This window comes from Chiloscyllium punctatum, chromosome 43 (genome assembly GCF_047496795.1).
Source record: "Chiloscyllium punctatum isolate Juve2018m chromosome 43, sChiPun1.3, whole genome shotgun sequence".
NCBI classification, from domain to species: Eukaryota; Metazoa; Chordata; class Chondrichthyes; order Orectolobiformes; family Hemiscylliidae; genus Chiloscyllium; species Chiloscyllium punctatum.
This window is the reverse complement of record NC_092781.1, coordinates 51,296,689-51,310,632: the sequence shown is the minus strand read 5'-3', so window position 1 is coordinate 51,310,632 and position 13,944 is coordinate 51,296,689. Positions and strand designations below refer to the sequence as shown.

Genomic DNA, 13,944 nt, shown 5'->3' with positions numbered 1-13,944 from the left:
TTCTTCGGTGGTTTTCAGAAGCACGGACTTTTTCCAACATCCATGGTGTTAGACCCTGAAACGCAATGCTTTTCAAATGGGAGCTGCCATCCTGGATCTGTTTCAATCCTTCCCTAAGAGTCTGCCCTCAGGTTTCTGAAAGTGTCACTGTATAAGCACCATTAAGGAGGCTGAGAGAATAAAATCTTTCAGCACTCCCAGTCATCTCAACCTTATCTTGGAAAGCTCTCCTACATCTTGACACAACACCTCGTACCCTCAGACAATATGTCTGAGGAGTTAAGAATACTTCACTTTTTGTGAATTAATGCTCACCATTCCCACAGTTCAAAGATGTGGAGGTTAGGGGGATTGTCTATGTTACCTAACCAGAGTGCGAAGGGAATTATAGGTTAGGTGTTTAAGCCATGGGAGACGCAGGGTTACAGGGATAAGGTAGGGCCGAATGGGCATTTTCTACACTCTGGGAATTCTATCATACTGTGATTTAGCATCTGGATGTGACGTTCGGCTGAATCAACGGAACATTCAGCATATTCTGTCCTTCAGACTGGGACGTGCGCCATCCACTATAACAGTTAACATCCTAACACAGCGATGGACAGATCTGAAGAGTCAGGAATGTCTGTCTGCTTCTCCCATATGCCCCAACGGGCTGGTCAGTCACTCTCATATAATCTGGAATTTTACATGAAAAGGAATGTAAATATGTTGATTTGTTAAGAGAGGCGTTTACTCTTTAGGAATGTCATTTACCGTGCGACTTGCTGGGTTGACATTCGGCATATTGTGGTGTAATTAAGAAACTTGGCTTGAATCGATACTCAGGAGACGTTTTTGTGTAAGTTGCTTTGCAGTTGATGTTGTTCCTCCAGAAGCCGTTGTTGTCTTTCTACACGTCACAATTGCCCCGAGTCTTGGATTTGATTGGGATCAGCCTCTTGCGTGCAAATCCCAGCTCTTTGTCTCAGTGTTACACAGTTTCACCTTGTTCTTCAGTTAATTCTTCAAGTCCTTACCCCAGATCTTCCACACTCTCATGTCTGGACTCATTGTAGATGACTTGCGCATTATTATCCAGGACAGCAATTGCTTTTGTTTTAGGTTTGTGTCAACACTGTTTAATTGTTCCCGTGGTAATCTGAGACCACAAGCAACGCAAAATTTAAGTTCATTGTCTGCCCATGCTCCCTGCTTTCCAAACTCCAGCGTTTCATTGGCCAAAGAAACAACTGAATGAAAGAAACACTCTCGTCATATGACAGGCGTACATGATCTGGTGACCAGGCACCACCCTACACTAATCCTATTCTCTGGCTATGTTTTATGGAAGTGATGGCCTCTCACTCACTGGCTGGCGAGTGAACATTAACAGAGTCTCCTCTTTTCATGAAGCTCCAGTGTAGGAATTGTCACTCAGGCACTGAGCTGGACAAGAGAATGGCTTTGCACAAATGACAGCGCTAAGGAGTGGTCATTACCAGCCAAAGGCCAGTGGCGCTGCTCATCAGGAAGGCAGTAACATTCAGTACAACAACCTGAGGGCTGGTATTGATCTTGGGTAACAGACCAACAGTAAGTGACTGAGTGAGAGGAGTGGAGGTGACGATAACAACACAGCTTTGAGGAGGGGTGTGTTTGGCTGGGGTGGGGTGTGGTGCAGTGAGGTCTGATAACAGCAGGGGTACCCTTTGTCAACTGGTACTTGATATTTTCCCAACCCCTAAATCTACAATCAATGCTGAACACATTTGCATGTCGTTGTCGTCTCATGTTGATCACCTCACTCACCACTGAATGAATTATATTGGCATTGGGATCAGAACTGCTCAGTATGATAAATTGCCAATTTGGCAACCTCAGTTTGGACTCCAGCACGAATACTCGGCTTGTGATTCATTACAACTTTAGTCCCTAATTTACACTCCATAGTTGGGGAAACGACCTGATATCAAGCGATGAAGTGAGAATGACACCCCTTTCCATTCAGGCGTGACGTGACATCAAGGAGCCCAAGAAAATCTGGAGTGAATGGAAATTGGAAGAAAAAAATCTTTTGGTTGTAATTATATCGAACACACTGGAAGGTGTTTGCAGTTATTTGATGGCTTTCTGTTCGGGACATGTCGATCGGAGTTCCTCAGTGTAGCCTTCTTGGTACAGCCACCTTCAGCTGCTTCGTCAGTGGCCTTCTATCCAAAAGGTAAGCAGGGGGATTATCTACACGATTGTCAGAAACATTTGAATTTATCACATTTTGAAGAAATCTGTGTCCAATGCGGCAAGGTGTGGACAATATCTCCACTTGCGAAGATAAATAACAAATGACATTCTCACCAGACAAGTACCAGGCAATGACATAATCCAACAAGTGAGGTAATTTAATCATCACTGAGTCTCACATTATCAACATCTTTGAAGCCTTTCCATCAACTAAAGAAAAGGCAAGGATATGGTGGAATACTTCATCATCCCTGGATGACTACAGCTCCGACAACAAAGAAAGAAACAGTTATTTTATTGGTTGTCTACTATAGACATTGGACAGATTGGACAGTAAATCTTGGAAATGTGAAGTTATAACAGAATTGCTGATAAGGGTGATTTGAAATTCCCCAATATTAATTGGAGCATCCGTGGTGAAGATTATCTGGATGGAGATGATTTTGTTGGTCTTTCCAGGAAGTATTCCTGATACAATAAATAGATAGGCCGACTGGGAGAGGCCATATTGGATTTGGTGCGAGACAATTCGCCAGGCCAGGTGTTAGATATCTCGATGGGAGAGCATTTCGGTGACAGAAAGCATAAATGCCACAAATGTGCAGTCGCCGTGGGTAGGAATAGAAACGGACTGTATGAGAGGGAAGCCGAAAATGTGTTGCTGGAAAAGCGCAGCAGGTCAGGCAGCATCCAAGGAGCAGGAGAGTCGATGTTTCGTGCATGAGCCCGTCTTCAGGATGAAGGGCTCATGCCAGAAACGTCGATTCTCCTGCTCCCTGGATGCTGCCTGACCTGCTGTGCTTTTCCAGCAACATATTTTCTGCTCTCATCTCCAGTATCTGCAGTACTCACTTTCTCCTTTATGAGAGGGAATTTAATCTGGGGACGGAATGTTTTACTACTCTTCGACAGGTCCCGTGGAGTGTAAATTAGGAATAATTCTTCTACGGAAATGCACAATTAATAGAAATGTGTAGCATTTTTTTACTGTGTTGAATAACTTTGTCCCAATGAGACTAGTGCGGAATTGTAAAGGAAATGAGCCCTGGATGACAAGAGCAGAAGAACGGGATCTGGCGAAAATTTTGTCGATTACAGCGTCGAAAGGAAAGAACTCAAAACTGGACGAAGGAAAACTGGTTGGGGGCATGAGAAAGCCATGGCGAGAAGGATTTGAAAATATCCGAATGTTTTGCACACGTACATTCGGAATAAGAGAATGATCTGCGAGAGTCTAAGCTGGATCCAAGCCAATGGAGGGAACTTAAGCATCGAGCGTGGCGAGATAGAGAAGGATCAAAATGAGTTTTTTTTTTGCTGTAGTAGTCGTGAGAGAGAGGGAGCTTGATGATAGCGAGAATACTGGGGAAGAGCTTAATAGGCTTGAACTGATTGATATTTAGAATGTGGATATGGTATAAATTGTGAAAAGCGTGAGTATGATTCAATCTCGAGGGCAGGATTAGATATATCCACATTTCCTACGAGAAGTGAGAAATGAGATTGCTGCACCTCTGGCAATGATCTTTGAATCCAAGATCTTCACAGGAGTAGTTCGTTATGTTTGGAGGGAGGAATATATTGTAATTCTCTTCAAGGAATTAAATAGAGAAAAAAAAAACTGGGAATTATTGTCTAAGTAGGTTTACGTCTGTGGTCAGCAAGGTACTGGCAAAAGTTCGCAGATATAGGATTTTGGATTGTTTAGATAATGATTTTTGATTAAGGAAAATCAATATGGCTTTTTGATGAGCATGTCATGCATCACAATTCGTATGCGTTCTTTGAGGATGTGTTGAGACAGGTTGATGAAGGTCGAGCAGTGGATAGGATGTATATGGATTTCAGTAAGGTATTTGATGGGTTCCCCACGGCAGGCTCATTCAGCAAGTTAGGAGGTTATAGGATCTACTGAAATTTGGCTGCCTATATACGGAATTGGCTTGCCAAGAGAAGACAGGAAATGGTCGTGGATGGGATGTCATTCATTTGAAGGTCGGAGACCAGTGATCTCCTACAGGGATCTGTTCTTGGGCCTTTGCTGTTTGTTTTTTTTTATATAAATGGCTTGGATAAAGAAATGGAAGGTAACCAGAGACGTTTATCCAGGAAAAAGGCTGTCACGAGAGGTCATACAGTTATGGTCACTGGAGAAAGTAAAGGGAAGATACCAGAGGTAGGTTGTTTCCGCAGATGCTTTGATGCGTGGACTCCACTGCTAGCTTTGGAAGTAAAGTTAGAGACATTCACACCATTTAAGCGACTGCTGGTCAAGCACATGCACGGCAACAATTGGAGAGGTGTGTATTTAGGTTGATCTTAGATGAAGATAAATATTTGTCCCAACATTGGGGTCCGAATGGCCTGCAATTTGCTGCACTGTTCAGTGTTCTATGTTTTGACACTGAGTAGGTTTGACACCATCCAGGACCATTCACTCCATTTGTCTGGCATCAAATCCACAAATATTAATTCCCTCCAATATCATCACAAAGTGACAGCAGTATATACAATTCACGAGCTACAGCTGTGAAGTTGACTGATGGACTGTAGACAGAATCTTCCAAACCGAAGGCCACTTCCGCCAAGGAGGGCAGGAGATACAATTAACACCACTCCCTGCAACATCCCCTCAAATCAGTCACCATCCGGACTCAGATATTTATTGTCATTCCGTCACCGACTTTGGGTCATAAGCCTTGAACTCCCTCTCGAACAGAATAGTACCAATCAAAAATTCTGGAAATGTTCTGGAAGGCAGCTCATCACACCTTCTCCAAGCCAAGTTTGAATGAACGTTGACACAGTCTGCCACAACTACATTTTATGCCACCTTGGAATTAAACCTAGGTGAATGTGGCAATCCCTCCTGCTACACACAGACACCCATTCCAATATCACTCCCAGTATCAATCTCACCCCAGAATTGGCATCATGTTCTTCCCTGTGTCCTGAAGCTGAAGTATCTGCAACATTGATGAGAAGTAATTGAAAATTATTGACCAGAATCTTCACTCCATCAGACAGTAGCAACACTCTGAAAAGTCACCACATTTATAATTTTCCAATTTTCGTTAAAACACGGGCATAGTGGCCATACTTTAGACAATCAATATACTCCATCATTTCCAACATGCAGGAATTTACAGAGAGGCCAAGTGTGCAGGTGCATAATTCCTTGGAAGTGGAGCTGAGGATAGATAGGATGGTGAAGGAGGCACTTGGCACAGTTACCTTCATTGTTCAAATCATTGGTACAGGTATTGCGACGTCATATTGCAGCTGTACAGGACATCGACGAGGCCACATTTGTAAAACTCTACACAAGTTTTGTTGCTCTGTTAAAGGGACGATTTTTTAAACTTTCACAGGGTGCAGAAAATATTGATGAGGATGTTGCTGGGATTGGGTTTCAGTTATCGGGAGAGACTGAATAAGCGGGGCATTTCTCCCAGCGGAGGAACAGAGGCTGAGGGGTGATATTATTGATGTTTATAAAATCATGAAGTACATGGATCGGGTGAAGAGCCGAATGGTTTAGCCATGGGATCGGCGTTCAAACCTAGAGAGCAGAGCCTTAAGGTGAAAGGGGAAATATTTGAATAGGCACTGAGACTAATACTAATTAGTTGTAAACCAATGACTCTAATGTTGCAAGTATTGACGGTTTGGGAAACGTTTATCTGCATGTGAAGATTTGAGTTTACTAAAGGACGATCACAATTTTCAGATGAGTCGACCGAAAACACTGAAGAGGCTTAACTCTTTCTAGTCTAGTTTCGCTATGAGCTAACGAGGGAGTCAGCTTGATTGGGATATTGAATTGTTAAGACAAAGAACAATGTTCTTCATGTACTCACATTTCAATTCATTTGCAATACCATTGCTTGGTCTCAGTGTAGAATATTTCGAATACATTTAGCAATAAATATTAATTTTGACACAAGAAAACCCTAAAAATGATCTGATTTGTGATTGTTTCGCGCCAAGGCTCATGTATGTATGGAATGACCTGCCTGAACAAGTGGTGGAGGCTGGGGCAATTACAAAATTTAAAAGGTACCCAGATGGGTATATGGATTGGAAGTGTTCAGGGCCAAATGGTCGCGAATAGGACGACAATACGTCAGGATATATGATCGTGGACGAGTTGGAACAAACGGCTTGTTTTCATGCTAAGTCACTATAAATGTATATTTTTCGAAAAAAAAGTGAACAAATATCACACAGATTTGGTAAAATAAATTGGCTGCCAAAGTAGCAATGCAGAAAAGTATCAAGAAAAGAAAAAATAGCTTTATCATGAACTTAATGAGCGTTCCTTTTCAACATTTTATTTAAACTATAGGATGGCGGCTTCTGCAGATTTCAACGAGATAAAATTGCTGCTAAAATCACTGACTACAAATGGGTTTGGGGAGGCGAGGCAGCATTGGAACAAGCAGTGAGAGAGATAGGACCGATGTCTGTTGTGATTAATGCAAGTCTGAAATCCTTTCAACATTATAAAGGAGGTAAGTCGCAGAGCACTGAATGATGTATTTGAATCAGATTATCGACTGTTCAAGAAAAGGTATTAGAAATCATAAATCTACAGACACATTTACTGTCACTATTTTGGTATTAATATTACTGCAAAGTTCACCATGGACCATGACCCTTACCCTTGTTCCTCCCTACACTCCTCCCGTGTTACATGCCGTCCAGTTCTGTCAGATATCATCTAGTTAAAGCTAGACTATGCTACAAGGTGAGCTCATGAATGGTAATGAGAAATGGACCTGCTCCCATTCGGAGTGATGCAAATAGCTCAAAACATTGTGCTATAGCTAAGAGAACTGGCAGTGAGGTGTAACTGTCCTGATGTGCTGCTGAGTGCCTGCACATGTCAGCGTTTTATTAATTGTAAACTGAAGACGCGACAGTCACTGTATCTGGATTAAGAGGAAGGGCGAGACCTTCGACTTGAAATCTCTTGGCCTCGTGCTGAGAGTCCTTCACTCTCTGCTCCACCTCTTCTCTCAGCAGCTGTTTCTATTCTGTTCTTGATCTCCTCTCGTGTGGCGACTCGAGATGACTTGCAAAGATGGTGGTCTGAACAGGGAGGTGGACGCCTGCACAGCTTCCTTGTGATGATGACACAGGTCGTCTCCATGTGCAGAACTATTCCCTATTGACTCCGTCGACATTTCAAATCACAAAGCACTTCTACTGTACAACCCACAATTGGAGACAAACCCGAAAAATACTGAATGCAGAGTGGAGCTCCTTCATTACCCCAGGTGTAGGATTTTGTACGTTAACAGAATGTGTTAACACACATGGCAGCAAACCGATATTCCACACGGTCAGGTACCATGGTCAGTGTCTTCTGCACATGTCTGGGAAATTATTTCTACACCGAAAATAATTTCAGCAAGATATAAAAACAACAGCAAAAATTATTAAAAAATGGAAGAATGTAATCAAGGTCGGACCTTCAATTGGAAAACAGATAGTCTGTGATTAGGTGGAACAAGGAAATTAAATAAGAAAAGGGATGGTGGTCCAGTGCCAGCCGGAATGGACAGGAGACAATTAAAGAAAGTAAATAAATGTATGCAGAAAGTTTCAGGGCCTGAGGGAGTGTTATTTTTAAAAAAAGAGACCTCGGGGCCCGCGTGCATAATTCCATGATTTTGGAGTCACACGTCGACAGGGGAGTGAAAGCAGCATTCGTCAGTACATTGAGTATATGCTTTGCGATGTCATGTTCCAGCTGCAAAGGACATTGGTAAGGCCAGTTTCAGAATTTTATGTTAAAGTCTGGACTTTCTGCTGTAAGAAATATGTTGTGAAATTTGAAAGGATCCAGAAAATATTTACAAGGACTTAGCAAGGGTTGAAGTATTTGAGGGTTAGAGTGAGGCTGAATTGAGTCTAGCTTAGAGTTTTGCTGGAGATGCACAGCAGCACAGGCAGCATTTGAAGAGGAGGAAAATCAAGTTTTGGGCAACAGCTCTTCCTGATGAAGTCGATTTTCCTCCCTCCTCAGATCCTGCCTGACCTGCTGTGCATTTCCAGCATAAGTCTAATCTGGACTCTGATTTCCAGCATCTGTACTCCTCACTTTTGCCCGAGGCTGAGAAGGCTGCAGCCTTGTTCGCTGGTACGACAGAGATTTAAGGGTGAGCTTGTGGAGGTTCATGAACAATAATGGGTATGGGACGAATAAAGAGGAGGAGAGTCCAAAACTAGAGACCGTACGTTTAAGGTGAGAAGGAAAAGATTTAAACGTTAACTGAGGAGCAATGTTTTCACACAGAGCATGGTACGTGTCTGGAATGAAATACCAGAGGAAGTGGTGGAGAGTGATACAAATACAACATTAGAAAAGGCATCTGGATGGGTAGATGCATAGGAATGGTTTACAGGGATATTGGCCAAGTGCTGCAAAATAGGACTAGATTGGTTGAGGATATGTGCTCAGCATGGACGATTTCCATCGAAGCATCGAAGCATTTCTACACTAAAAAGGTCTATGACTCTGAAGGATGTGCCGAGAGGAAGTGAGAATGGCAGAGGCGATGTCATTGGGAAACATTGATTAAAGTCAACAGACGTAAAGGTGAGGAGTGAGGACGATCAATTTGAAGACAGTTAGTAAAAACAGACATGTCAGTGTTCATTAATCAAAGCTAAATTAACACTAATTAAATATTTCACAGATAAACCATGTAATATGTTTCTCCTTACAGGAGTTTACTATGATGAAAATTGCAATGGATATGTAACTAATGACGTGCTGGTGGTTGGTTTTGGAATTGAGGATGGAATGAGATATTGGCTGGTTAAAAACAGGTCCGTACTCTTTGAAATAACAAACACCTGATCACAGACGGAGAAGGGACAGTGGCATGGAATGAATTTCCTGTCTCTGTGCTGCAACTTTTGTATCTGTTCAGCGAGCACGTAACTCTGTGTTTATCTGGAATTGAATGCTTAATGGTTGTGCTGTCTGAGATGATATCTAAACAAAAAGTCAGAGGCAGGTATCCCATCACCAAGTAACGCTGCACTTACAAGTGTACGGTTCTTGTCTGAAGTATTGCTTCGCACAGAGGCAGGCATCAGAGTGTCATTAGCCCTGAATCACAACCAGTTTTTAAACTTACCAGTACAAATTACAAACATATGGTTAAAATTAACAGCTGTACACAACAAAAGAAAACAATTTCCTGGGGAAGTGGGCGGCAACGTCATATCTCAAACCCAACTGTACAACCTGTTCACAGGGAAACAAGGACAAAGCTCTAATCACTTGTCACTAGGACACTGATGGGATCAGATTAACAGCCCCAATTCTGGAACGTAGAACATAGAACTTTACAGCCCAGTAAATGTCTTTTTACACTCGATGTGCAACCAATCTGAAGGCCATGGAGCAAATACTATTCCATTCTCATCCATATGCCTGACCAAAGACCATTTAAATTTTCTGAAATGTGGCAATACCTCCACTGATGCAGGCAGAGTTCCAAGCCCTGACAACAATCTGAGGAAAGAAACTACCACTGACATCTGTCCAACGTCTATCTCTGTTGATTTTAAAGCCCTCCTGCCAGCCATCGCCATTCAAGGAAAAAAAGCCTCTCACTATCCTACCTATCAAATATTTTAATTAACTTATGTGTCTCAATTAATTCACCTGAAACTTTATCCTAACGGAAACAGCCTTAACTCCCTCAGCTTTTCCTTTTGCTATCTCCCTCCATAACTGGCGATTTCCCAGTAAATCTCATCTCAACCCGTTCCAAAGCATGCACATTCTTCCTGTAATATGGTGACCAGAAGTGTGCATATTACCCAGAATGTGGTTGCGACAGAGTTTAGTATGGCTTGAAGCATGATATCCTGTTTCCGAAACTGAATCCCCCTAACAATCAAAGCTAACACACCATATGCCATCCCAATAACCCTATCAACCTGGGAGGCAATATTCAAACATCGATGTACCTCGACACTGAGATCACTATGCTCATCTGCACAAGCACGAATCTGACCATTCGCCCATTACATTGGATTCTTTCCAAACTGAATCACCTCACACTTTACCGCGTTAAACTGCATTCGCCACCTGTCGTCTTGGCTCTGCAGCTTATCTACTTACCTCTGCAATCCATACATCCTTAGTAACTGTCCACACCTCTAACGAACTTAATGTCATCCGCATATTAGTCCACCATCCTTCTCTTTCATTCAGTTCATTTCTATAAAAATCGACTAACAAAAGTAGATCCGAAACTGATCCTTACGGTACTTTATTAGTAACTGAACTCGAGAATGAATATTTTCCATCAAGTACCACCGTCTGTCTCCTTTCAGCCATTTATTCTTTGAGGCATCGCTGGCTGCCGTCATTACAATCACGGCAGTCAGGTTTGTAAGAAGCAGTCACATCTTCAGGGCCAGATTGGATACAAAATGTTTGATTAAACAAGTCCAGTGGTTCTGGTGAATACACACACACACACACACAGACACACACTGACACATACACACATTTCTACTTGATTTCCCAGAAGAAACATTATGTGGGTAGCTTATAAGAACGTACACATTGTTGTGTAATAAGGTAGATAGTATTACAGTGTAATGGGTGCTGGAATAGTTTGGTAAAGCTTGGAAATGTGATTTGGGCAGGGTAACCGGATATGGAACAAATTCTAAGGCCGAAGTATGGTTGCAGTTTAGGAGACACGGGGTAACCTTTGCCCAAATCAACATATGCTCTGCACAGACTACATCCTGTGGCAGGCAACCTCAGAACGATGTTGGGTGAAAAAAAACCCTGAGAAAATCTCCTCCACCATAAGGCAAGAAAGAAATCTCCAGGAGGCCATATACACTTTCACTCGGCCCTATTCAATTAGAACTTCGTATCTACTCCAGCTGCAGACTATCCCTGATAATGATCTCATCCCATTTGAATTGTTGCAGTGAGTCTATACGTAGTATACAGAGCAGCAATTGATGTTAAAGAAAACAATTTACTCTTTCCACCCTGATGCACCTTATTCTTTACAACTCATTGTCTAGCTCAGTAATTCCAGAATTCAGTCCCGAAAATAATTCCAATTATATACAAGAGTGAAAACAGCTGCTTCTCCAAACATGTCTCTTTTATCAGCGTTTTGATTCCAACACCAAAGGATTTTCTTATTTTGCAGCTGGGGAACAGACTGGGGTGAAGACGGGTACATCAAAATTGCTAAGGATAGAGGGAATCACTGTGAAATTGCCAGTTTTGTGCGGTACCCTATCGTGTAACGAGCCAACTGATAAGTCAGAGCTTCATCAATCCCAGCTGAATGAAAACCCGGACCATTTCTGTTAATGCTGACTCAGTCAAGGACATTGCTTTAATTGTCTGCTGCAAAGTTAAAAAGTGAAATAATGACGATTTTTGCACATTTCTATCACTTCATATAAAACCAATGGCACTGTCTGATTGATACGTATAGCCACTGTAAATGATAGAGTGAATATATTCTCCAGCTTGGAGAAGACAATAATCTGCCTGTACTGCTGATGACCAACAATATAATAAAGGCTGCCAGCAATCATTTTCAGAGTTTGTTTGTCCAAACGAACGTATTTGTTTTTGTGCCTAATGAATTGCCTTGTCTGCTATGAAATCTATTGTCAAACCATGTTGTAGACAAATGCACAGAAAATTTGAAGAGTCTGCGTTTTTTTGACACCAGCACAGTTACTGAATAAATGCAATGGGGTTGTTGAGGACAATAAGGCTTAATTGAACAGAGTCTAACCAGAAACCCTCCTGGAAACAGGTTAAGCCGGTCAGACTGTAGACTGGGAGTGTCCCGATGAGATTCAGTTCAGACAAATGCGAATATGTCGTTTCATCTACTAATTGTCACTGAACAGAAAAACTGGAAAACCGAGTATTTTATGTATGGCAAAGCAATACTTGTGGAGAATCGTAAATGACAAAAAGAGGTCACTCTCAGATCTTGTGAAATAGACGAATACTGGTTTATTTCTGACGATATCATGGGCAAGAGAAATTGCTAGGAGTGGTACAGCATGGACAAACTGCACAGATAATTCCAGGATTCTATATCCCGTGCTGCAGATACAAATAGTGTGCATAGTGTTACATCCGTGTTCTGGTCGTGCATTGTTAATTCCAAGACAATATGACTTAAATTATATTGAATGGAAAAAAATATATAATTCTAACAGGGGTGTCCGTTCCTCGTCTAGTGCAGGTGCTCATCTCCAGTTTCCTCGTTTCAATGCTTATGCAGGGTGGTGTGCAATCTTCCGTCGTATCAGGTGTCACTCAGTCTCAGTAGGCTTTGTGGGGTTATGTACTTGAGGAGACTGGGGATGGCCTCACATCACAACGCTTCTATAGAGATGATGCTATTGTGAGCTAGGAATACTGCTGTCAGATCATCTCAGGAGGGGATTCATTGAGTCTGGAAGCTGTTCAGAAAATGGCTTGTTTTGCTGTTTTGTTACTGAGCTGGTTGCAGACAAGTTGAGGTATTTTGCGTATGTTGTGTTTAGTTAATAATCGACACGGCTTCTGCAAGCAATTAGTGGGCACGCAGAGTAGTTCATTTTTTTTCTCCGACAATTCCTCCTTGTTTTGTTTTTGTCTGAGAACTGAGTTTGAGGTGAAGGGGGTGTGTCGCAAGAACCGGGGGGTAATCTGACGCGGTCGGGCGAGAATCAGTTGGTTAGTATTTGGAGTCCGAATCCAAAGCTGCATATTCCTTGTCGGTTGCAAAGTTATTGTTCGAGTAGGCCTTCATTGACGCATGGTAAGGCGGCGGGGGAAGCACCTTGGAGGACAAACGCTGGGGATTTAAACACATTTTAATAGCCATGCAAGTCGTGCGATGTCGACAATGATAGTAATGACGAATATGAATCCCTATAGCAAGGCTATGCTCCAGGTAAACTGTCGCAGTTCTTGCCCAGTTCCATCGGTCCCATTTGTTTTTGCGGTAGCACATTGGATATGCCAGGCTGGGTTACTAATGTCCACACTGGGGTTGGGTAATTAAGTGCAACAATCGGAAACGATGAGGGTGCATGCGCCCACTTTCTCGAACAGCAGATAATCCTGGATCATCCTGTTTTGCAGGGTACCATTGGGGATGCCAACAGTTTTGACATTCACCTGGTCGTTGGCTACCTCCTCCAAGGTGGGGGCCAGCTGATAAGTTTTTATTTTGAATCGAGTGGTTGCATATTTGGGTGAAAGGATAGAGAGAACCAGGTCAAGATCGGTGAGACTTCGCTTCCTGTGATATGGTGGTGTCGTAAAGGGAAATACCGGGAATGGTATGCAAATGAGACTGCACCGCATATACAACATAACAGCTCCTGGGTCAGGATAATGAAAGGTAGGCTTTGGGGCCACAAATAGCATAGATACCATTATAGATTCTCAAATTGTCGGTCTGGAACTCTCTCTAGGGTTTGGTGAAGGTGGTGTTTTGGCTGGTAACGTTGAGGACGTGAAGGATCAGTAAACTGTCTTCTCCTGTGGACCACCTTGCTGTGGGAGTGAGGACATACGAGTTTGTGCACTGGCGCCAGCCGGCATTCCATCCGATTGGATGGCTGTTTTTGAGGCTGACAGATTACAGGGGTTTGCACTGTCTGGTCGCGTCTGTGAGGGGTATTGCCGGGGTATCGTTG

The 13,944-nt window shown here is 42.6% G+C and overlaps 1 protein-coding gene across 1 annotated transcript in view; it reads left to right on the top strand.

The window, feature by feature from the left end:
• LOC140466557 (cathepsin J-like) overlaps positions 1–11,814 on the top strand; it is a 31,951-nt gene extending 20,137 nt beyond the window's left edge. The window contains exons 6-8 of the mRNA XM_072562030.1: positions 6,572–6,737; positions 8,961–9,063; positions 11,433–11,814. Of these exons, the coding sequence (XP_072418131.1) occupies positions 6,572–6,737; positions 8,961–9,063; positions 11,433–11,532 (369 nt within the window). The 3' untranslated portion in view covers positions 11,533–11,814. The remainder of the gene's footprint in view (positions 1–6,571; positions 6,738–8,960; positions 9,064–11,432) is intronic.
• The last annotated feature ends 2,130 nt before the right edge of the window (positions 11,815–13,944 follow it).